The sequence below is a fragment of the Heteronotia binoei genome, chromosome 21, assembly GCF_032191835.1.
Source record: "Heteronotia binoei isolate CCM8104 ecotype False Entrance Well chromosome 21, APGP_CSIRO_Hbin_v1, whole genome shotgun sequence".
NCBI classification, from domain to species: Eukaryota; Metazoa; Chordata; class Lepidosauria; order Squamata; family Gekkonidae; genus Heteronotia; species Heteronotia binoei.
The window spans coordinates 39,777,886-39,801,604 of record NC_083243.1 but is presented as its reverse complement, the minus strand read 5'-3'; the positions used below and the strand labels follow the sequence as shown (position 1 = coordinate 39,801,604).

Here is a 23,719-nt window from a genome sequence, read left to right as displayed (position 1 = left end):
ATATACACTTTGTCTCCCACTGCTAAGTCCCAAAGTTCAGAGTGTTTTTTATCATTTTGAGTCTTATAGGCTTCTTGCGCCCTCTGCAGTTGTTGGCTGGTAACTCCCTATCCCCCTGCTATCCCTTTCTACCATTCTGTAAAGTCGGCAGGAGCCGACGTGGGGGGGGGGCCGAGCTCCGGGAATGGCTTGCTTTCATATCCATACACCGCTTGGAAGGGGCTAACTTTGGTGGCACTATGTACGCTGTTATTGTAAGCATACTCTGCAAAGGGCAGCAGGGCCACCCAGTTATCCTGCTGGAAAGACGTATAGCAGCATAAAAATTGCTTGAGCACTGCGTTGGTGCGCTCGGTTGGGCTAAACTTTTGGGACAAGTATGAGCAAGGGTGCAGTTGGCCATCTGGCCCCTCCTGGAGCAATACAGCTGCACAGGCGATGTCACTCACATCACATTGCACCACAAACCTTTTATTCTCATCAGGCAGGGTTCAAAAGTAAACCAAGCTTTCAGTTCCTCAAATGCCTTTTGACACTCTCCCGTCCATGGGAGACTGGAACTGCCCTTTGAGGCTTGCTATCCCTTCCCCCTTGGTTTTTAATAGTTCCGTGAGGGTAGGGTAACCTCAGCAAAGTTGTTGATGAACCCCCTATAGAAATTTGCGAACCCGAGGAAACTCTGGAGCTGTTTGCAGGATCGAGGGGGTTTCCATTCTACCGCGGCTTGTATTTTATTTGGGTCCATCCCCAGCCCCCTGTGGAGATGCGGTACCCCAAGAAATCGAGTTCTGTTTTGTGGAATTCACACTTGGACAGCTTGGCAAACAGTTTATACATGGTCTGTAGCATCTCTCTCACTAAGCGAAAATGTGAGGGTAGGTCTTGAGAGTATATCAAAACATCATCCATTAACAGACCACGCCATTATACAGGCACTTGTGCAACACTTCATTGATTAAGTTCACGAATACTCCTGGGGCCTCCATAAGACTGAACAGCATGATTAAATATTCATATTGGCCCAGTGGTGTGTTAAAGGCAGTTTTCCACTCATCCCCTAATATGATGCACACCCGGAAATAAGCATCTCAGAGATCAAGCTTGGTGAAGATTTTCCCGAGACACCTCCCCGAGGAGGTCCCATATAAGGGGGAGAAGGTACGCATTACTCATGGAAATCATGTTTAAGCTGCAAAAGTCAGTGCAAAGCTGTAAACTGCCGTCTTTTTTCTTTCTGAATAGCACCGGGGCTGCATTAGGGGACTTGGCAGGTTGTATGAACCCCCAGCGTAGGTTAAGTTCCAGGAACTGCTGCAACTTCTCTTTTCCCCCCGGACTCATGGAGTACAATTCAGCTTTGGGCAATGGCTCCCCCTCCACTAGTTCAATGGCACAGTCAGTGGGTCTGTGTGGGGGTAGTTTGTCCACCTCCTGGGCATCAAACACCTTTTGCAGATCTTGGTATTTGGGGGGTAAACTGGGCACTTTGACCTTGGTGGCACAAAGTTTTTCCAGTTGGGGGGGGTGTGGGCCCCACTTCTTATTCCACCGGTGACTCTTGCACACCGCGTCCAGGAAGTAGATCACACTCCCGCTCCATTGGACCAGCGGATCATGATCGGCTAGCCATTCCAGGCTGAGGGTGTCCAGTAGGGCCCTGATGCAGGAAAACCGCTTCGTGACTGGGTTTACTAGGATTATGGGCACACAGTAAAGTCCCAGACAATCTCACCCGTAATGGCATGGCTTGGACCTGCTGTTGTGCACTCCTCACAGCAGGTCGTGGTTGTTTCCCGGCAGCTGGGCCCCTCCGTTCTCCTCCTTGGATTCCTCTGGGATCAGCTCCCGGAACTGCAACACCGCCGACTTTGCCTTGGCCGCTGGGGCACCTAAGCCTCTGGTCGTCTTCTTAACCTTCTGGCTTTATGGGCGTGGAGGTCCTCGGCTCCTTCGGCCTGTTGGAACACTCGCTGGCAATGTGATTCTCTCTCCCCCCCCCCCACATTTGAAGCACAGTTTGGCTTTGGCTGTATGGTTGCGCTCCTCTTTGGACACCTGATCTGGGGCTCTCTTGAGCAAGCTGGGCCTGGGCGTCTTCTCCTGGGCTTCCTTCGCCACCCCCCCTTGTTGCTTCTTGTGGAGGGCAATCATCTTGTTGTGGTCCTCTATTTCGCAAGCCAGCTGGGTGCACCTGACCAAGTCTCGCAGTTCTCCCAACTTGAGGGCTGCCCCGTAGATGTGGAAGTTTAGGCCCCTTTTGAACTGTTCGATCCTGGCCCTGTCGTCCCATCTATGGACCTTGGAATTCAGTGCCCTGAATTCGTTGAGGTATTCTCGTACCAACCTGGCACCCTGCTTCAGATCTTGCAGGGCTGCTATGGCATTGGTCTCCTGCAAGGGGTCTTCAAAGTGATGCCGCAGGACCCTCAGGAGTTCCGTGGCTGAGTTCATTGAGTGGGATCTCCTTTCGAACAGGGTGACATACCACTGGGCAGCCGCCCCTTGAAGGCGGCCGCCACTGTACACTACCCGTGACTGTTCCGTTGGGAAGTTGAGGACCCAGACGCTGAGGTGGCCCCGCATAGATTCAATGGAATAGTCCCTGTTGAACCTTGCTTTGCTGACTTGCCCCCCCCACACACCGCCACCAGTTCCTCTGGCCCGGGTGGTCGGGGTTGGGGGCCCAGTTCATCCCTGGCTGGCGGATCTCCTCCTGCTGGGGGTTCTCCCGTTGCGGGGATCAATGGTTGCTCACCACCCACCGGAGCTGGTTGAAGGGGGGGTGCGGCCACAACCTGCTCTTCTATCACCCACACCTGCCGGGGGAGATTCTGCATCTCTTGGATTACGAAGGTGTGCATGGTTTGCATCTCTTCGGAGTTGGCTGCTCTGGCTGGCAAGGGCTTCTTGCATCCACTCCGCGGCCCTGTCCCCCGACCTGCTCATTCGGGGGATACTCTCATCCGCTCTCGTCTCCCTGGAACCCCCACGGTGGTAAGACAGTTGCAGTCCCGAGAGTTGGTGGTGTTGTTGGGGGTCCTCTCTCAGATCTCCGATAATACTCTCCCAGAAATCCATGGAGCCCCAATCCCTTCTGCGCACCGTCACGGTGGCCGGAGTAACCCACGACCCTTCAGGCCTTGGTTCCTCCTCTTTCGTGTTTTTGGTGGTCCCCATAGCTTGGTCCTGTTCACCAGCCATCGTGGGTCTGGGCTTAGGCCAGTTCAGGGTAAGGCAGAGTTCCGACACAATGTCAGACCCAGAGACAAGGATAAGACAAGTAGAGCTCAAGATCTTTAATCCAGCATCATGGGCATACACACGCATTGTCAGAACTGACCTTCCTGCCAGTTCCTACTGCTTATAAACCTTTGCCCTGACTGTAATTCAAGCCAAAGCGCGCCAAGCTAAAGCAGGGGAATTGCGCGGGGTTTCTATTAAGCTCTCATCACCACAGGTGGTGTTATCAGTCCATGGGTTGCATCTCCTCCAGTCCCGACCTTGGTTGCGTAGTAACTAGCCAATTCCCAGACATGTCACCCTCCCTTTAGATAAACTGCAAGCAACAGGATGCTTCAAAGGCAGCATAGCAAAGCACAAACGTAGCATTGTATAAATTGGATACATATGGCAAGAGGAACAAACTGGAATGAAACAAAATGGAGTGACTCTTGACACTATTGTGCTGATCTAAGTTGGGCACAAATACACCTGGGAATTAAGTTCCCATTAGGGAGCTCCTAGAACATATCTCTACAGGTTAGTGGTCTTTGAAATGTATATTAGCCTTTAGGGGGAGCACAGTGCTTTCTGATCCTTTGACAATTTTTCTTAGGTAAGAAAGCAAACTGCACCCAACCAAGCTAATCACAACCACTTAGAATTCATATGCAGCAAGAACAAATTGCAAATGACATTATATGTCTCAACAGGAAACTTCTAGTTAGTTCGGTACTTTTATAAAACATGAGGATGATAGGTGAAATAGTTATTATCTGCTTGAGCATCAGTAAGCTATTGTCATCAGATATATTTCATTTCACTTCACAAACTGGAAACCAACAAATCACACAGCTGTACATGTTTAAAGGGACCATTATACCAATAAGCCATGGGAAAAAGAACCTTTTTCAAAAGATAATACCAGAAAAGGGCAATAAATGGAAAAGCTCACATGCACCATCTCAACTACAAAGGAGCATTAAAAAAAATCTGTTTCATTACAAGATTGGAACTTTGTTTGAGTAACATTTTCCAGCTGATTGTAGTATGCTATTTAATAGGATTATCTGAACTCTGCCAACAGAGAGCAGAGTATAAGGGAGGATCAACAACAACATTAACTTTTGTCCAGAGCTCTCAGGGCATCACTAATGTAAAGCGTCACACACTGCACAGTTTTCTCCATAGCTGGGGAGGGGTATGTGTGACATTTCTACACAGTGCACTTTCAGTTATTTTTTTTTAAAGCAAGGGAAAGGATTTTCATTTAGGAAGGCTCAAAGATGCATCTCATGGTCCAGACCTACTGCAGAACAATTCTATACAGCAAACTGTCCCATTTTGTTGGATGAAACTGCTTTTAATGAGGAGCATGACAACACAGGTTTGCATAACATTTCTGAAAAACAATCACAGCTCATTTATACACATTTAAAATGAAATGTAGTTTTAAAGAACTTTCCTTTGACAACCAGCAATTTGGACAGACCTCTGCCTTTTAATGATTAGATGTTTTCATTAAATCTACAATATTTAATTTGGAAATAATATTTTCCAAGATTGTCAGAGTACCAACAACAATTTGCATAGCAGGAGCAAGGTGGAGAACTTTAACACTTCGCAGTTTTCAAGTGGAATTTTAATTCACTAGGTCTGCAATGCCCAATAATGCATATTTCATTTCCCCCCCTAAATGGCAGATTGATGTCTAGCACAATCATTCAAGTGGTGGGGGAGAGAAAGACCATCCATTTATTTCTAACAAGAGGAATGCATTAAAGGCTTTTGAGCACAGGAAAGGATTATTTGTATCACTTATCCAAATCAGTTTTTACGCTAAGACCTCCACTATTAAAAAACAAAACAAAACAAAAAAGTAACACGACCCATAAGGTCACAGCCGCTGATTGAATTGTTGACCATGCACCGGAAGGATCAGGGAAAAAACAAGCCACCGCATCCCCAATCAGATTCCCACATAACACTTTCCATAGTTCATGGCCAAAGATAAGGGCAGAGGAATGTATCCCCTTCCTTTGACAGATCTGATGCAGCCCAGATGAGAAAGGTGTGTGGAGACAAATCCTTCCCCCCAGTCCCTTGCATCTTCCTTCTTTAAAGTGATGGTTGATGTATAGTTATTTATTTATAACTCTTCTCCTTGCCTGTCTTTCAAAAAGCAATGCCAAGTGTTCTAGGGCAGGGGTCCCCAACCCCCGGTCCATGGACCAGTACTGGTCCACGGCCTGTTAGCAACCTGGCCAAGAGTTGTATAATTATTTCATTATATATTACAATGTAGTAATAATAAGACAACATTGGATATATATCCTGCCGTCCACACCAAATCTCAGAGTCTCAGAGCAGCTCACAATCTCCTTTACCTTCCTCCCCCACAACAGACACCCTGTGAGGTGGGTGCGGCTGAGAGAGCTCTCCCCAGAAGCTGCCCTTTCAAGGACAACTCTGCTAGAGCTACGGCTAACCCAGGGTCATTCCAGCAGCTGTAAGTGGAGGAGTGGGGAATCAAACCCTGTTCTCCCAGATAAGAGTCCACATACCCACCATACCAAACTAATAGAAATAAAGTGCACAATTTATCATCCAAGAAACCATCCCCCCCCCCTCAGTCTGTGGAAAAATTGTCTTCCACAAAACCGGTCCATAGTGCCAAGAAGGTTGGGGACCGCTGTTCTAAGGTTATGGGAGAGGGAGAAAAAGTCACCTAATTCACTTTCTCTACCCCATGCATAATTTTATAAACTTCTCTCATACCCCTCCAATTCAATTTCTTCTTTCTAAAGCAATGTAAACTCTGAACAACGCCCCCCCCTGCAACACACACTTTTCTCATAGAGAAGTGCTCCAAATCCCTTGGTTGTTTTTGTCCTTTTTTGCATCTTTGTCCTTTTTTGCATCTGTTCACTGGGAAGCTTTTTAAAATGAACATAATGTTTTGAACTATTTTCCTGCATATGCACACTGCTTAGCTTCAGTTACTTAGTGAAGATCCTTGTACTGTGGTGGCAGTTACTCCCAAAGCAACATTTTTTTTAAAAAAAAAATCTGTTCAGCCAATCAGAAGCCCTCATGCACAAAAGTCCAATCTGGTCCTGCCCACTTTCTAAAAACACTTGGAAGGCACCAGGAAAAATGCTGATGGCTGCTTTGACATCCATGGACATAGCATTGCCATGGGAAATTCCTGGAACTTTGGCCAGTGGAGCTAAGGTTGTCAGCTCTGGGTTGGGAAATACTCGGAGGTTTGTTTTTTGGGGGGGGAGAGGGGTGAGAAGTGGAATCTGGGGAGGATGGGGTTTGAGGAGGGGAGGGACTTCAGTGGGGTATAGTGTCATATAGTCCAGTCTCCAAGGCAGCCATTTCCTCCAAGGTAAATGATCTCTTGTTGCCTGGAGATCACTTATAGTTCTAGGAGATCTCCAGCTACCACCTCGAGGATGGCAACTCTACTTGGACACCATGATGGCAACACTTGTGTTAAGTTAATTGGCCTGTAATTTCTTAGATTTCCTTTGGATGCTCATTTAAAATCAATGTTTCTACCCTCCAATCCTCTGGAAGGGAGGCTGATATTAGAGAAAAAAAATCATTATTTTGGTTAGGAAATCCCAAATTTCACATTTGAACTCCTAAGAACTCCCAGAAGGATTCTATCCCAGGGACTTCATTTGGATGTACAGGGAACACAGAAATATTTTAAATAAATAAAAAAGAAGGTAACTACCAATACATTTTTTACAGTAAAAACCCACTGTAAATATTCAGTTTCTCTACAAACCTATAAGGCAAGGGTGTCAAACTCATTTCTTATGAGGGCCGGATCTAACATAAAAGAGACCTTGTTGGGCCAAGCCATGTTGGGCTGGGCCATGTGTGTACGTATTTAAGATTAGGTAGCAAACATATAAATTTTATAAAGAACACAAACACAAATATATATATTTTTAAAAAAACTTAAAACTTGCTTAAAACGTTAGCACTCATTGGTCTTAAAGGTGCTTTCTTTATCTTTCTCCCAAGGGATCCTGGGAACTGGGCAAAGAAAGCTCTGGTTCTTTCCTTCCTTCCCCAAGGACTTGGGAGGGGGGAAGCCTCAGTCAATAGAAGGGAAAGAGGCTTGGCTCAATAGCTCTGCTGTATGACAGAGAGCCTGGCAAAGCAAGCTATTCCTCCCCAAGGGAGGAGCCTCAGTCAATGGAGAAAATAAAGGTTTTGCTCTGTAGCTCCTGTGCAATTGAGCAAGCCTTGCAAAGCAAGCTGTTATGCAGAAGGAAGCAAGAGCGAGGGAGAGGAAGAAGATGACAGCTAGTTAGGGGCCTGATAAGTGCCCTCTGGGGGGCTGATTCGGCCCCCGAACTGCATGTTTGACACCCCTGCTATAAGGTCTTTCTTTCTGTAGCAATCTATTTCCCTTCCCCCTCCTCCTCCCCGCAGATAAAGAAATCAGCATCGCCCAAAGAAATTTAGCATATGCAACAGGGAATGTTTGGTTGTTTTTTTTTTAAAAAATTGGAATTTAAAAAGTTATACAGACTTCTTAAACTGTGCTAAACACTTTATCCCCCCTATCCTTATCTTACTATACTCATAATTAATCTCTTGTTATTCTCAAATTATAGATGGAAAACTGAATGAATTTCTACTCCTCAGAAAACATAGTGTTTGCCATTTCCCCCTTTCATCTGTTAGGTTAAATGCAGGCATTCAGCAAATACCAAAAGGTTTAGGTATTCTGCACTGCCTTTCTTATTATCAGGGGCTGTGGTCCAAACTGGAGAAAGGGAAGCACCTGAAGCACTCTCTTTTTTCACACAAGGTGCAGAAAAAAGAAGTCATGACGGTTGCAGGTATCCCTATCCCAACCAAAGGTATCCACCAGGTGGGCTTCCGTAATCCTTTTATTTGGAAACGATGGGAGATGGGGGTACCTTCTTCTGGGGCCCACAGAATTGGATCCCTGGTCATATCATTTTGAAATTGACGGGGGGAGGGTGTTGAGGTAGAGACACCAAATCTGCAGCATATCCCGCCCCCCCGAGCCCCAGATACCCCTGGATCAATTCTCCATTATATCTTATGGCGCCTATTGGCTACAATAGTACCTATAGGATGTAACAGAAGCAAAAAAAAAAATTAGGTTTCAAATATTTACCAAATTTGAATACCATACCAATATTGGCACTTGTGAATGTTGGGAAATACCAATAGTTTTTAGGTTCAGTATACCCAAACCTGAGAAATATTGTTTGTTTGTTTTACAGATCCCTAGTCAGTGTGCTCAATTATCTTGAAAAAGGCAGAAAGGTAAAAAAAAAACTTTCCCCTATTTTGTATTATTTTCCTGACATTTTGCCTTATGTGCTTCCTTAAGGATGCATGCGGAAAACTTCTCTGAATAATTTATATAAACTTAGGCAGAAACTGGCTTCTACTTTTAAATGAAAAAGTTGGGTACAAAGCAATGGATTTCTAACTCTTCCGCTAAGCACCAGGGCAGCGTGGGCAAAGGGAAGGAGTCCCTGAAATGTGAACAATGTGAAGGGACATTTTATCACGTATGGTGAATGTGTAATAAAGCCAAAAAGTTTTGGGTACAAATACATCCACTAATTCAGATGATTTTAAAGATCAATATGCTATTGAAACCAGAGGTTTTTCTTTTGGGACCAATGGACAGACAGATGGAAAAAAGTCATGGAACTTTGTTTTTATACACGACAACAGCAGCGAGGTTATTGTATGTGCAAAAGTGGAAGGGTTCAGCATTACTTACAATAGAGGAATGGCTGGTGAAGATTTGGAATGGCTACACTAACTTCTTTGATTAGAGAAAAGACAATGACTACATTCACAGTCTGAGACATTAGTCTCGTTTCAATGCCTACGGAGTTGGGGGTGGGCTAGAAATAAATAACAAGCTAACTGAATAAATGTTTTGGAGTATAGCTCGTGGTTACCTAAATCAATAGCTATTCCAGACCTTCAACCCACCTTGGACAGCAGTGCGCATCATGGGGCCTCTTTCAAGTGTTTATCTTTCATATTAGTTTGCCTCTACCTACATAGTTCTGCTTTCTCTTTCTTTCTGAAAGACAGTCATGATGCAGCTCTCTTCTTCCCCCATAACTGAAGCCCCATACTTAAGCCTCCGCTTAAGCCTCACTTACTGTAGGGCACTCTCTCCCGCTCAGTCCAAGAGTCTATAATATTTCCAGCAACTATGGACTTACCAGTCTCTGCATGCTTTTGACGTGTGTTGGGCTAATGGATAAGGCCTCTTCATACCAACGTTTGGCTTCATCGATGTTTCCCCGAAGTTCTGCCCCTTGTCCTCTCATGTAGAGGACATTGTGAGACATTGGAAAGAGGTTAGCAGCTTCCTGAGTGCACGCTGTGGCTTCTGCAGGTTTCCCGATTCCTATGTATACTTCAGCTGTCAGGAAGAAGACTCATTAACACAAATTTTAACCCAATCAAAGCCCCTACTCCTGCCTTTGACTGTTTCTTTATCTATGAACGCCCCTCACTTTCATTTCTTTGTCTATAAAAGAGCTGAAAAACCTCACTCATTATAAAATAAGAATGAAAAACCTCACTCATTATAAAATAAGAAAACCACACTCATTATAAAATAAGAATGAAAACAGGGATATACTCAAATACTATCTACTTATCGCTATTAGTCAGCTACCCCAGGGGCCCAACCAGTCCATCTGTTTTGCCAAGTCACTTCCACAGCTAGAAAAAATAGAACCACCTGGTTTAGTGCCTAATTTGGGCTGAAAGTTTCTCTCTCCCCCCTCAACTCCAAAAGCATGAATTTGGAATGTGAGGAGACAAAATGCACCAAGTGCAGTTCTAAGGACGTCTACTCAGACGTAAGTTCATGTTATTCAACAGGGCTTACTCCCAGGGGACTACAGCCTTTGTGGTGCAGTGGTTAGAATACTGAGGAGGTACTAATTCAAATTCCCAGTCAGTCATGAAACATAGTAAATAGACTTGGGACAGTCATTTTCTCAGCTGAACATACCTCACAATGCTGCTGTCTCTACAGACTTTTATCCAAGTTGCCTTTTGTTTTTCTAAAATACTTAAATTATGGCCGTGATGCAATGTTAAATGCTAATGCATTTTACACAATAGCAGCAGAATTCAAAATAAGGCAACTCTTAAGAGAAACAATGCCTCCCTAGCACGACTTTTCTCTTTGGGATGTGAACTGTTTAAATGCTATTTTAAATTAATGTCAAGGAACAACTGATGGCATTTGCTAAATAGCACCTTTTGACTGATAAATTACATATTAAGGCAGATATTATGATTGCTGCCTTTGCTTTTCAACTAGCCATTAAGAAAGGCAGAACTGACACAAACCATGTACCATGCATTGCTAAAATATGTTCAAACGTATTGTGTTTTAAACCAAAAATAAAATATGATAGATTTAAACTTATTTTATACAAATGAATACTCACTACTGCATTTGTATTACCTTTTGTTTGAATATACTCAACTTTACTTAATCCCAAACCAACTATAATAGTGGGAGTGAGTGAAGAACTGGAAACATTCCTGTGTTTGCCATGCTATTCACCTCACAGCAGAATCTATACTCAACCCTCTGCCATTATATTATTTACAACTGCTTGGACATCGTAATTACAATAATATCTTTTGCACTTTTGTCCTAAGAGTGTGCATTATTAAAGTATTTCCCTTCATGTATAATTTAGGCACATTAATCTGCTTCCTTTTATACATGCAGAACAAATTCCATCTACATCTGTTTCACCTTTAATTAACTAGGTTAAAAGCATGATTATGGACATAAATATGCTTTTAGACCTATTGCTTTTCACACCTTTAATTACTGCAGAAGCATTTTTGACTGACAGGGAACAAGATTCAGTTTTTGAGTTTCTGTAGTCAACTACCAGGAAAACTGGGGAACACTGAAGGGGAGGGGTGGGGGTTAAAAACAAGCATCAATAAATAACACTTTTAAAACTCTGAGTTGTCCTTGGATCTTGGATTGTAATTTAAGAACACTGACTGATTAAGAAAAAAGGTCCAATAAGCCACAATATTATATAGAGGCTGCTTAGAAACAAACAAGTAATCTGATCTTGAAGCAGTAGGTTAAGTGATCCAAATTATACAATTTAAGTTTTTTCCAGAGTCATTTTGAGAATTAATATGCTTATGCTATATGTTTATGTTTCCTAACTCTGCAGAGCCTTAAACATGCTTTTAAAACATTATTATCAATCAAGCTATAAAAATTAATACAAATCATAAAATGTAACCGAAGATCAAATGTTAATAAACACTAATCAATGTTTTAAAAAACTGAGTATCAATATATTTAATTCTCAGCATGGCTTCATCTGTGGATACTTAAATCTTAAGACTGAAGCCGGAACCAAAGATGACAGATCTTTCTACAAACTTGAGAAAAGCCCCAGGTTTGCAGAAAAATCTTACATCTAAAAAAATACACTGTGGGGTGCTAAAACACCACAAAACAACAGAAGCAGTGCCTGTATATTTATTTTATTTATTTAGTTAATTTATACTCTGCCCTTTCCCGGAAAGGGGCTCAGGGCAGATACTAGTTTAAGAAACTAATGCCCTCAGTGGCCAATGCAAAGGTTGCTAGACAACAATAGCCTGACTTGCAGGAAGGGCGGGATATAAATTTAATAAATAAATAAATAAATAAATAAATAAATAAATAAATAAATAAATAAATAAATAAATAATACTGGCCAGCCTTCAACTCTTGATTTCTGCCATTAAAAGGTGGGGGAGGGGGCAGAGCCCTTTCTAGGCCTGTTCTTGGCCTCCCAGTCTACCCCTGCTCCCTTCATCCTGCCCTGGATGAAGGACTCATTGGAGTCAGGCCTGGCAGCAACCAACAAATGACTTACTACCACAAGAGTTGCATGACTCATGTAGACCTTGTGGTGAACACCTGGAGACTCACCACTATTCAACTGTGAATTTGAGGGGGCGGTATTTGTGAATTCCATGCATTGTGCAGGGGGCTGGACTAGATGACCCTGGAGGTCCCTTCCAACTCTATGATTCTATGAACTGCAGCGGCGGAACAAAAACCAGTTCCCCACCATGCAACTGGGCCCAACCCAGTGACTTCACTATGGAAAGGCCAGAACTGTGCACTGGGGTTTGGTGGTTAACACTGCAGGACTGTGCCATAGTTTTCCTGGGGAGATGCTGCCAGGGGGAGGGAAGGAGGGAAAAGCTGAAGATGGGGGTAGGTTGGCTAGTAGCTGGAAAGGAAAGAAGGGAGCTAGGAAAGGGGAGAGGCTATGGGGGCTTTCAGGAAAGGGAAAGAGGCAATATGGGGGAGGAAAAAATGAGATGCCCCTGCAAATCCTTGCGGGTCTCCCCCTTGTACCTATAGAAATTCTGTAGCAGCATCTGAAGATGCTACAGGCATTGCTAACTCTGGAGAAGAATCCATGGGGAATCCATTTCATACACAAATGGAACATGTACCTACTTTAGCCCACTCCTAAGTCTTTCCTGTATAAGTTCCATGCTTCTGCTTCTACCAAGCATGAAAATGCATTCAGCAGATGCTCATGAATAATGGGAGGCAGCCTGCAGCTGCAAGGTCATATTGCATGGCTTTATGTTTATACTCTCATGACCTAGCTCAAGGTTGGGAGCCTATCCATTCTTTCCTTTTCTCACAGGATTTTTCCTATGTTGGAGGATGCAAATCCTTGTTTTTCCAACTTAGATCTTAGTTGAAAAATTCTGTCATACATGAATGGGATGAGTTTGCTGATTTATAGCGTTAAGCTGTATATCCATATGTGATATTTTAATATGTACTGTAGTTATATAGAGTCTCATTGAGTATGTCTTAATAGATGATGCTGATTCTCTGTTTTATTGACGTTACTGATTTTCCCCAATAGCTACAGATTTTTAAATTGCCTTGTCTATTAGAGATTTTTTTTAAACATCAAATATACCAGTTTACTAACTCAGAAAACAGATTAAGACTACAAACTTAGGTACAAGTGCTTGGGAACAAGTCCTCTTTAAATAATTGAGGTTACTTCCAAATATTTTTTTCTTACCTTTTAACTCTTCCTTGCTGTTTATGTCCTCAGACCAATGTATACAGTCCATTTTACCTTCACAACTATCCTCTAAGGTAAATTAGGCTGAGAGATACTGACTGGTCCAGGGCCTTCCAGGGAGCTTTGCAAAATTATAACCCAAATCATTGTGATACTAATCTATGTGCTTGTAACCACATTGGTACAAGACAGACAAAACTTTTAAAATAATCTAAAATAAACTCCATGGTGCAGAGTGGTAAAGCTGCAGTACTGCAGTCTGAAGCTCTGCTCACGACCTGAGTTTGATCCCAATGGAAGCCAGATTCAGGTAGGCAGCTCAAGGTTGACTCAGCCTTCCATCCACCCGAGGTCAGTAAAATGAGTACCCAGCTTGCTGGGGGAAAAGTGTAGATGACTGGGGAAGGCAATGGCAAACCACCCCATAAAAAGTCTGCTGTGAAAATGTCATGATACAACATTACTGCAGGGTCAGAAACGACTGGCGCTTGCACAAAGGACTACCTTTACCTTTTAAAAATAAGCTAAATCTAATGAGCAGAAGCTCTGTACCCAAAGTTGGGTGAATCAGGTGAAATTGCAGGTGATGAACTGAATGTATGATTGTTCCACTGCACAGAATATGCCTTATAAAAACAGAATGCTAGGGAAACGCAAGTCTAGAATGTCTTCTCTGCCACCCTCATCTTCTCCATGTAAACTCTCTTTTATGCAGGCAAATATTAACACATGAGTCTCTGCTCTGCAGGTTTAAAATGAAACAACCCAGCAACATGCAAATCTCATGGGGCTTCTGTTTGTTTTAGCTCAAAGTGATTTATTACCTGATGTCTTAAAAGGCATCTTTTTTACTGAAACAGCTCTTTACAGGCCCTGACAATATATATGAATGGCCAACTCATCTGTGACCAAATAGCCTTGATTCTCAGCCCCTCACTCTTGCTTGAGATGCAGTGCATGAGAAATCTAACCCAAATATCTACCACCCTGCTGAAATAAAACACGGATGCATCTACATAAAACTCCCAGTCTGCAAAAATTAATAATTTTAAAGGTTATCTTTTTGCATAGTTTATCGTTGGAATTGCCAATTGCACATTTCCATTCTAATGCTGGATTAAAGTTCATCAAAACACTGTCAGACTTAATTTCCAAGGAAATACTTTTAAATGGCTGTGACTTAGCAGTAGCTGGGAAGGGTGAAAAAAGTCAACCTCCTGAGTACTAAATGCCATCCTCCATTTGACCGCAGCTTCCATAAATTAAACATACAGTGTTCTTGTCTTGAAATGTAACTAAATGCCACCTTCTGTCCTTAAAAATATCTGACATACAACCACATTTTGGCCTTCTAAATGAAATGAACACAGACTCTTGCAGCTAATGAGCAGGGACAGAAAACAGCTGCTGTTCCCATTTACCTGCATGAAGCCAGATTTGAGCTAGAGTCATCCAAGGATGCAAGGGACCCTGCTTGGGAGTGCTGCTCTGCAAGGAAGAGGCTACCTCGGACAGTGCCTGTTCTACTCTGGAGGCTGCGATTGAAGTGGCATGAATTGAACCTGCAGAGGTAATAAAAACAGTCTGCATTAGTAAAGAACACAGAAACACCACAACACAATTTAAAAAAAAAAGAGGGTCGCACATGCTATGTTCAATTCTTCATTCTTTACCCTTCACAATGTAAAGGTCTTAATCTAAAAATGTCTTAACTTTCAAGGCTTTTTCTGATCATCAGAATGTTAGGATTCATGAGCCTACAATTAAAAAAAAAGCCTATTTTACTATTAGCAGAAATGACTGATGAAGGCTGAGTGGCTGCTATGAATCACACATAGCTTTTCTTTGTCAATCACAGGCATATACATTCTATAGATACACACACATCAAGCGATAAGACCCAGAGAGATTCATGATGATGCTACATGATGTAACTTCCCCTTCCCTTCCCTCCCCTTACAACTTTGCACTCCAATGCTAGTCATTGCTCCTCTTGGAGAAAAAAAATGCAGCAATTAGAAGACTATTTTAAGGATAATAATAGATGGACTAAAATAAACTAAAATACATAGAAGAAATCTCAACACTTCCCCTGAACAGAAGCCAATTAAAGCTGCACAAATTGTAAAGATCACTTAATCACCTATATTAGAAACCGGAAGAGTGCACAAAATGGGCACTTTTGCCAAAACGTTTTTTTTTTTTTTACAGCACAGAAAAGAAAATCTGACTTGTAAATATTAGAATCACCCATTGCTTTAAAATATCTTGTAAGTTAATACATATAATGTGCTGGTTAAATACATGTGTTTCTTCTTTGTTTTTCTATATTTTATTATTTTAAAGTACCTGGATTGTTTCTGTTTTAAAAAGAAAGTGAAGTGGTCGAATGTAAGTTGCTAGAGCCTATTCACAGTATGTATAAGTGAAAAGGTCTTGCATTTAAAGAGGCACATTGAAATTTAAAATTAATATGGCCCCAAAATGAATTTCATAATATACACACATATGCATCAGAGCTGAACATATGATAGCTTTCATTTTCAATATCAAGCAGCTGAGGTCACCAATGAATAAAGAATAAAGTGTTAGAAAAGTTCAGTATTTTCTGTCAAGTTGCAATGTTACATTATCTACTCACATTTCAGTTTTCCTTTGACAGAAAATTAAGAACAGAGATCAAATGTATTACTTTTTCTCTGTGAAATAATAATATTTCTGTTGAAACTATTTTGTTATTGGTGACTCATAAATGCATTTTCTGTCTGGTCAAGCTCCTGTATCTTTAACGGCTGTGTCAAGCAGAAATTTAGCAGACTGAAAACTTTTCCTGCCATGCAGAGGAGGAAAGCTTTGTCAATGGAATTTTAGCTTGCCCCCCTGCTGTTGCAGCACAACAGCTTTCTAAAGAGCAATTCTTGATGTGAGGTGTCCAACCTTTGATTTTGAAGAGTGAGATTCCAAAGATTAGCCAAAAGTTGCTGAAGCAATTTCTTCTACACCTTTAATACAATCCCTTTCAGTTGCTTTCTGAATCCATGTTGTACTCTTACATCCTGGTCTTTAAGATGTGCTTGCTCAGCAATTAAACTCCCCCCCCCCCCAAATAAGTGCATGCAGGATGTGGGTGCAATGGACCTGTCACTGAACAGAGACTTCTGTATGCTCATCACTGGGGGAGATCCAAAGAACTGCAGAAAGTGTTCCACATACTCAGTGTAGCTTTATCTGTCCACTTCCTGCTGCAGTGCACTGACCCCCTGAAAAGCTGTTCCTGGGATCTCAAAGCCCTACAAGATAGTGAGTGATCTGGGGCAGAGGACTGCAGTTTGGGGAGGAATGGAATTCAGCAGGTTCTCTGTAAGCATGAAGAAGTACCCTTCACTTGTATATGTGGCCTCCTTGGGTCCAAACCATGATGTACTTTTTGAGTACTAGCAAAAATATTTGAAGCCCCACTGCTCATGTGTTGGCACATATAAGTTAAGAGTAATCAGATTTCATCAAGCTCATAAGTATTAACCATGGTAACTGTTGGTGCTGATGCACCTGGTGTTAAGCAAAGGAAGATTGGATATCTGGTTCTACTCCTAACGGCTTAAATATGGTTAAGCCTTCAGAAATGTTGAATGGTTTATTTGCTTTATTATTTACTTCAATGCATGTGCAGTGACCGAGTGCAGTCTCCAGATCTTTGAGGAATTTAGAACGGTTTCTCTAAAACACAGCACATGCATTTAAAACAAAAATAACTACATTATTTCCTCTATATCTCAAAAGTATTAGGTTTTTTTCTGTCAGAAGGCAAAATGGCATAGCTTTGTATGTAAACTGTACAATTTAAATATGCATGAAACTGCTTATTCTGACATGTAAGTGCCCTTTTGTCTATGAATTTTATGCTTGTGCCATATAGGCCCTGACAGCGATATTTATGGTTTCTCAAGGGTCATGCTCATTGCAAAAGCTGCAACAGCTCTCTCTATTTCTTTATTCAGACAGCCTGATGATGCTGTATAGGTCCAACCAATGCCTTCCCGCTGTGGTTATGTGGCTATGAGTGAACAAACTGAAACTGAAATGATGGTTGGGAAGGCAGACATCTTGAAGGGTATTACGCTTTCCACTTTTGATGGCGTCCAGCTGACACTGTTTCAGTTAAGAGACTGGAAGCTACAGTGGAGAAGCAAGTTGACATAACTGCAAATAAGGCATTCTTCCAGCTTCATTTAGCCTCGAACGTGGTCCCTTCTGTGACTCAGGCTGACCTTAACCCATGTATCCATGTTAAAGTTTCAGCTAGAGTACTGTAATGTACTCTACGTGGGTCTGGCCTTGAAGACAACTCAGAAACTCCAGTTGGTACATAATGCTGCAACTCAGTTACTATCAGGTGCCATGTGGAATATTCAGGTCACACCCATTCAGCAGACACTCCATTGGTTACGTATCAGTTACAGGGTTCTGGTTATCACCTATTCAAGGTCCTGGTTATCACCTACAAAGCCCTTAATGGCCTCACACCCACATACCTGCAAGACCCATCTCTACTGCTACACTCTGCCACAGAAGTTTTGCTCATCTGAACAAATATTTCTGAGTAAGCCACCATGCAAATGGGTAAGATCAGCAATTGCCCATTCATGCACAGTCTGTGGTCACTTCCACTTTGTGGAATGGCCTGCCTGAGGAGGGCAGAAGACACCCCCCCACACACAAACACACTCCTGTCACTTCATAGAATATGTAAAACAGAAATGTTCAGGAGGGCATTTTTATTAAAGAAATCAAACTGTAGTATAATGGAACAGCTCAGGAGCTTGCTTTACAAGGAATAGGAATGTAGCCTATTGCAATGTTTATATGTATCACCTTACTTTACTGCATTCTACCTCAGTAACCTATTTCCTGTGTTATCAGTAGCTCTTGCAAATACTCCAATATAATCTGTATTTCTCTAACGTCAGTACCTAAAATGGTAAAAATGTCTATGTGTCAGACACATTTGCAAATGTGCACACCATACAGGTACATTATCAGTGAGCTGCAACTCCCTTTCAACTAACTGCATGCTTGGTGCAAAACCCAGGTTTGCAGATGCATCACAATGTTCCTACATTTTTGCTCATTTTTAGCAAAAACAGCCACACACAGATTCATCGGCTGCTGCCTTTCTGTACTGGCCTTGTCATCATTAACCTACCTCACAGGGTTGTTGTGGGGATAAAACAGAGGAGGGGAGGACCACATATGCTCCTCTGAGCTCTTTGGAGAAAGGGTAGAATAACAATGCACACAGAAGTGTATGGCTTGGTAAGATTATGTCTTGGCTGTAGCATTTCTAACTGATCATATGCCTTCAGCACACACAAAAATTCTTTCTAGGTAGAAAGTGAGATAGATCCCCAGGAAAAAGAGTTTGTCTTCTCTCCAACATGTTAGGAGATAATATATAAGGAATCTATTCGTAAGGATTCTTTCTTCCTTTAGGAAGATCTTTAAAGAATAATGTACTTATCACTTATGAAATTCACTGCCCCAGGATGTGATAATCTGCTAGCTTAGGCAGCTTTAACAGGGGATTTGGCAAATGCATGGAGAAAAGGTAGCTGTTATGCCTGCTGGCAGCATAGATCTAAATGCCAGCTGAAAGAGGAAGCTCTGGGCCTCCAAGGGCAAGTAGACTGCCTCTGCAGGAAACACGATGACTACAGGGACCATCAGCCTGATCCAGCAGAGCTCTTTTTAGCTTCATTTTCTCAGTTATAAACATTTTATAACTAATAGCAAGACTGGCAAAGCCTGGTTATGAGTTTTTGTTGCATTTTGTGTTTGTATTCCTATCCTAGCCAGATAATTTCTGCTACAACTTTTGGCATATTTGTCACTGAACTCTTCCACCAATACTTCAGGGGGGGGGGACAGGAGCCAAAAGGCTAATTCTCTGAAATTACTAAAAACTATGTATTTTAACCACTGTTATCTGGGCTACAGCATTTACTGTCTCACTTTTTCTGTCACTACAAATCTATTTGTGAAGAAGCATTTCTTGATGATTCATCCTATACAGTCCCGGGATTACTTAACCAACATAATGAAAGCTTCCATCCGTTTAAGGTGAACTCCTGCTTTTTGAATGGCTTTATTTTATAATCCTTCAACAACAGGCACCTGCTACAATTTGAATGATCAACAAAGACAGCTTGTCGTCATGACAAGGTGATGACAGAATTTATCAGCGTTTTCACTGGCATTTAGTCCAAGGAGGACATCCATTTTTGAACAGGTGATAAATTGGATGATTTTGGTGAGGGGGAAAGGCAATTGGCTGAATTCTATCTCCTTGAAGGCTTATGAAAAATGTTCATGTCTTACGCGATGCACATATTGCTACTTCCTCTGTGGTTTTTTTCTTTACGATTACCAAATTAATGATGAAATGGTTCAATTACATAACGCAAATCCTTCATAGGCTCACTCTCTCCTTGCTACAAAATGGAAACTTGCTTTTCAGTCAAATCTCATGAGAACAATGCATCTTAACTTCAGGAGAGGAAAGGAATGGAATTGAGCAAAAGCATGCAAGGTGAAAACACACGTCAGATTCCACATGCATTAAAAAAAAAGGACAGGCTTTAAAGCACATGAACATCAAAATGTGTAGCATGCAGAGATCTGTATGCTGGTGCAAGCAAACACACTCTATGAAAAGAGACAGTACTTTCTGCAGGACTAAACAAAAGAGCTATTTCCTTCTGGAAAAAAAATCCCCCCACGCTTTATTAGCACCCAGAGCAACTCATCTGCCCCAAACCCTACTTCTCAACATTTTAGGAAATGGAGGATGTGTGTCAAGAATGTGAAGCTTGAGGCTCTTCATGCTATCATGAAAGGACCATTTAAGGAAAATTTCCCTTTAGTTCATCGGGTTGGTTCATGAAGCAACCATACCCCCTGCCCTCAAACATGGAACACTCTTATTATTTGGGTCAAGACCTATCTCACCTTGAATTGGATTGTAAAAAGAAAAACAAAACACTAGATTAAAAAAGTTAACATAGGTATGCAATCAACTGTTCCGTACTGTAAAATCAGACTTACGAAGAAATAATACTTCATTTTTCATTGAATGTATTTTTTAAATTCTCCAGTCTGACCTTGATCCTTCACTGGTAAGTGAGAAAAGCAACTTAACTACATGAGTAGATCCCCTGGTTGAAGGCAACAAAGTGTAAGACGGAGGAAGACATTAGGAAAAACCCCTTGTCAATGCAATGGTACATAGTTGTGGTAGATTAAGAACTTCAAGTAATAGATAGGCAAAATAAGTCTTAGCCCCCTGTTCCCAAAACTCTTTTATTTGCAGCCCTCCAGAAGTTAATACTGCCTCTTTAAAAACCACAGTCTAATACTAGTGGAGTGCATCCAGATCTCATCAGGATTACAGCCTCAAGGGGATGACCTGAAAGAGCAGCAGCCTTGCTTTGCACACACCGTCAAACCTCCATGACGAATGGACAACATTTACATTCTGTGGTGAAAGGGATGGGAGGGTGGAGTGAGGTTATTTTGGACGTCTTTAGAAAGTTAAGGAATAGACCTGTATAGTAAATACTACTTACAAACTGAAAAAAGGGAGAAAAAACCATGAAAGTAAGCGTCTGGAGGATTGCCTTTAAACAACAGATCAAACCACAAATTAAAATCACCAAAGGATAAAAGAGCTATAAAAACAGAATTACACAAAAAAGCAAATACACTTCTGATAACCTTCAAACTGTAAGCTTTTTTCCTTGATTTCCAAAAGATATTGAAATGAAGTTGTTTAAATAGGCAAACTTTCAATGAGAATTTGGGGGGGGGGGGGAGGGTGTCTCCATCCCTCTTTGCACCTCATGTTGAAACAGAACACAGAAAAGTAACAATATACATATTTATAGGACAAAAGCTATAGAGGAGGTGTACCATTTTCTACCTATACAAACTAAAAAAAAATGGAAAGGAGGAATTGCATTTTATTCAGTTCACAAACAGGAAGGTCTGTTCTTAAAGGTCTGATGTGTAAGTTCCTGCAAAAATGTACCACAAATCTCTCTGTCTTATTGTTACCGTGGCTTTCACTGGAGGTAGAAAATTCACAGCCTATTGTGCTGTTGGCATTCTGGCAACAACTCGTTATTCATTCTGGTGGAGTTCCAAGTGAGTCACAGGCCTCATCAAGGGCAAACAATTTAATACTATATGGGCCACACTGCATTACGGCCATATGCTTGACAGAGGTTCAATTTTAAAAAGGAAATTTGTCTACAACACTTCCTCAACGAATAAAATTGTGTTAAAGTTTTTCAAAACTTGAAGCCCATCTGTAATTTCCTGAGCCTTTGGTGGGGCAAAAGAAGTTTCCGCTGGTTCAAAACACCAGCAAACTTTTAATGAATTACTCTCCTTAAGAGGGAGTTGTGTGGGCACTCATTCCAGGGCCACGGCTGACACTGGATTTCCAACAGTGACACATCAGAAACAGAAGCTAACCACTCACAAACTACTTATCAGAATAATTTTGAGCAGAATATGGGAAAAGAATTCTGCAGTCTACTATTTCAGACTGCAGGGGATATGTATTAAAACAGGGGATATGTATTAAACCTTCCCTCCATGCAGTCAATGAGCACTTGACAGAAAAGTTTCATGTAGTTTTCTCCCAAATATGTCACTTCATTACGGGATAGTTCAGAATTGTACCATCTCAACCTAATACCTCATTCTGTATAGGGGATTTTTTAAAAAACAGGTACACTATTCTTAACAGGTCATGGCGAAGAACCAGAACAACAAAAAGCCCAGAACAAATGAGGGAACAGTGTTAATACAAAAGCTATCCTTTCAGAGAGTATTTTAAATGGGATCTGACTGCATTGTGACCTGATTAATCCACACTTCTTTGTTATTTATTTTCCTAGCACTTAATTCTGTGCATCTAATTTTGTGCTGGAGACAAAGTATTTTTTCTACACACACAGCACCACCCAACTGTATAGAGTAAGCCATTTTATAATAGCCAAAATACAGACTAAGTAAAGAAATAAAATGTGTCTTCCTTGAAACCAGTCTAAAATATCTGTTTGCCAATTCTACTCAATAAAGGCTCTAAGATAACAAACCTAATAAGTAGTATTAAGATACTGAATATAACCTGAGTTCCTAGCAAACAGTCAGTATTGGAGATAAGCCACTGTAACTACAAGCAGCATCATAAAAGCAACATTAACTGATAATACTCTTTACTCCTCTGGTATATCATTGACAAGTTGGGGTCAAGAAGACAGACAACCCACTTCCATACTAACAGCCAGTTTTCTGAGGGCTACTTCAGACATTATGTTGAGGCAAACATACATGTGAAGAAGAGACAGCATGGTAGAGCAAGGGGACAAGCTGACCCCAGGTAAGGTCTCATACTCAGAGGTAAGAAGATTAAATGGGAACCCCATGGGTTCTCCTCCTCCTTCCCTTCCCAGGACTTCTAACACCTGGGCTACGGAGGACTCCTTGGCCTGCATATGCCTGGCCCAAACTGCAAGCTTCCAAGATACCCAGCTCTTCTACATCCCCACAACCAGGGCTTTTTTTTGTAGCAGGAACTCCTTTGCATATTAGGTCACACACTCCTGATGTAGCCAATCCTCCTGGAGCCTACCTAACCCAGTAGTGCTGCTGCTCTGCTGCCAAGGGTACCAGCCTCCTGGTTTCTGACCTAGATCCTCTGTCCTCCTTTGCCACAGTGGCAATTGTTTGTTGGATTGATTGGTCTCGTGGTTTCTTTAATCCAGGGGCGGCTCTCAAAGAGCTTGCTTGCCATAATATCTACTTGACAGAGCTTGCACCTGAACAGCTCACAGATATTTTCACGGGTGCCTCAAAAACTGTAATGTTAACCTCTACAATGCAGTCCCATGCAAAGTCACCAGTTAGAGCAACTATGCCTAGGATTCCTCTGCTAAAAACCTAATCTGCCCTCAGTCATGGCAGCCAGGATTAAGTCCAAGACTCATGACGCTGGAACAACACTACAGCTTGTGGAATAGGGCGGGATATAAATCTAAAAATTAAATTAAATTAAAATTATTATTTCTTATTTAAAATAGTTATTTATTGTGCTGCATGACACCAACACTGGGAATTCATCCCACTGTTAAGTGCTGTTGATACTGCTATACTAACACAGCTATGATTGCCCTAGATATAATTCATATTAAGGCCTACTCTGTGCTCTTAAGGAGGCAATGGAGCCCCCTAATGTTGTTTCAGTTTATTTCAATTTATATCCCGCCCTTCCCACCGAAGTGGCTCAGGGC

General features: G+C 41.8%; 1 protein-coding gene across 7 annotated transcripts in view; it reads right to left on the bottom strand.

Moving 5' to 3' along the window:
- The window catches only part of TTC7B (tetratricopeptide repeat domain 7B), a 172,477-nt gene that overhangs the window by 20,027 nt on the left and 128,731 nt on the right, over nt 1-23,719 (bottom strand). For 5 of the 7 annotated variants that reach the window (XM_060261566.1, XM_060261567.1, XM_060261570.1 and 2 more), the window contains 2 exons: nt 14,786-14,926; nt 9,474-9,676 (listed from right to left, as the gene is read on the bottom strand). In XM_060261566.1, coding sequence (XP_060117549.1) covers nt 9,474-9,676; nt 14,786-14,926 — 344 coding nt within the window. Of the gene's footprint in view, nt 1-9,473; nt 9,677-14,785; nt 14,927-20,986; nt 21,038-23,719 lie in introns of all 7 variants that reach the window. The other 2 variants (XM_060261572.1, XM_060261568.1) reach the window with 1 other exon arrangement.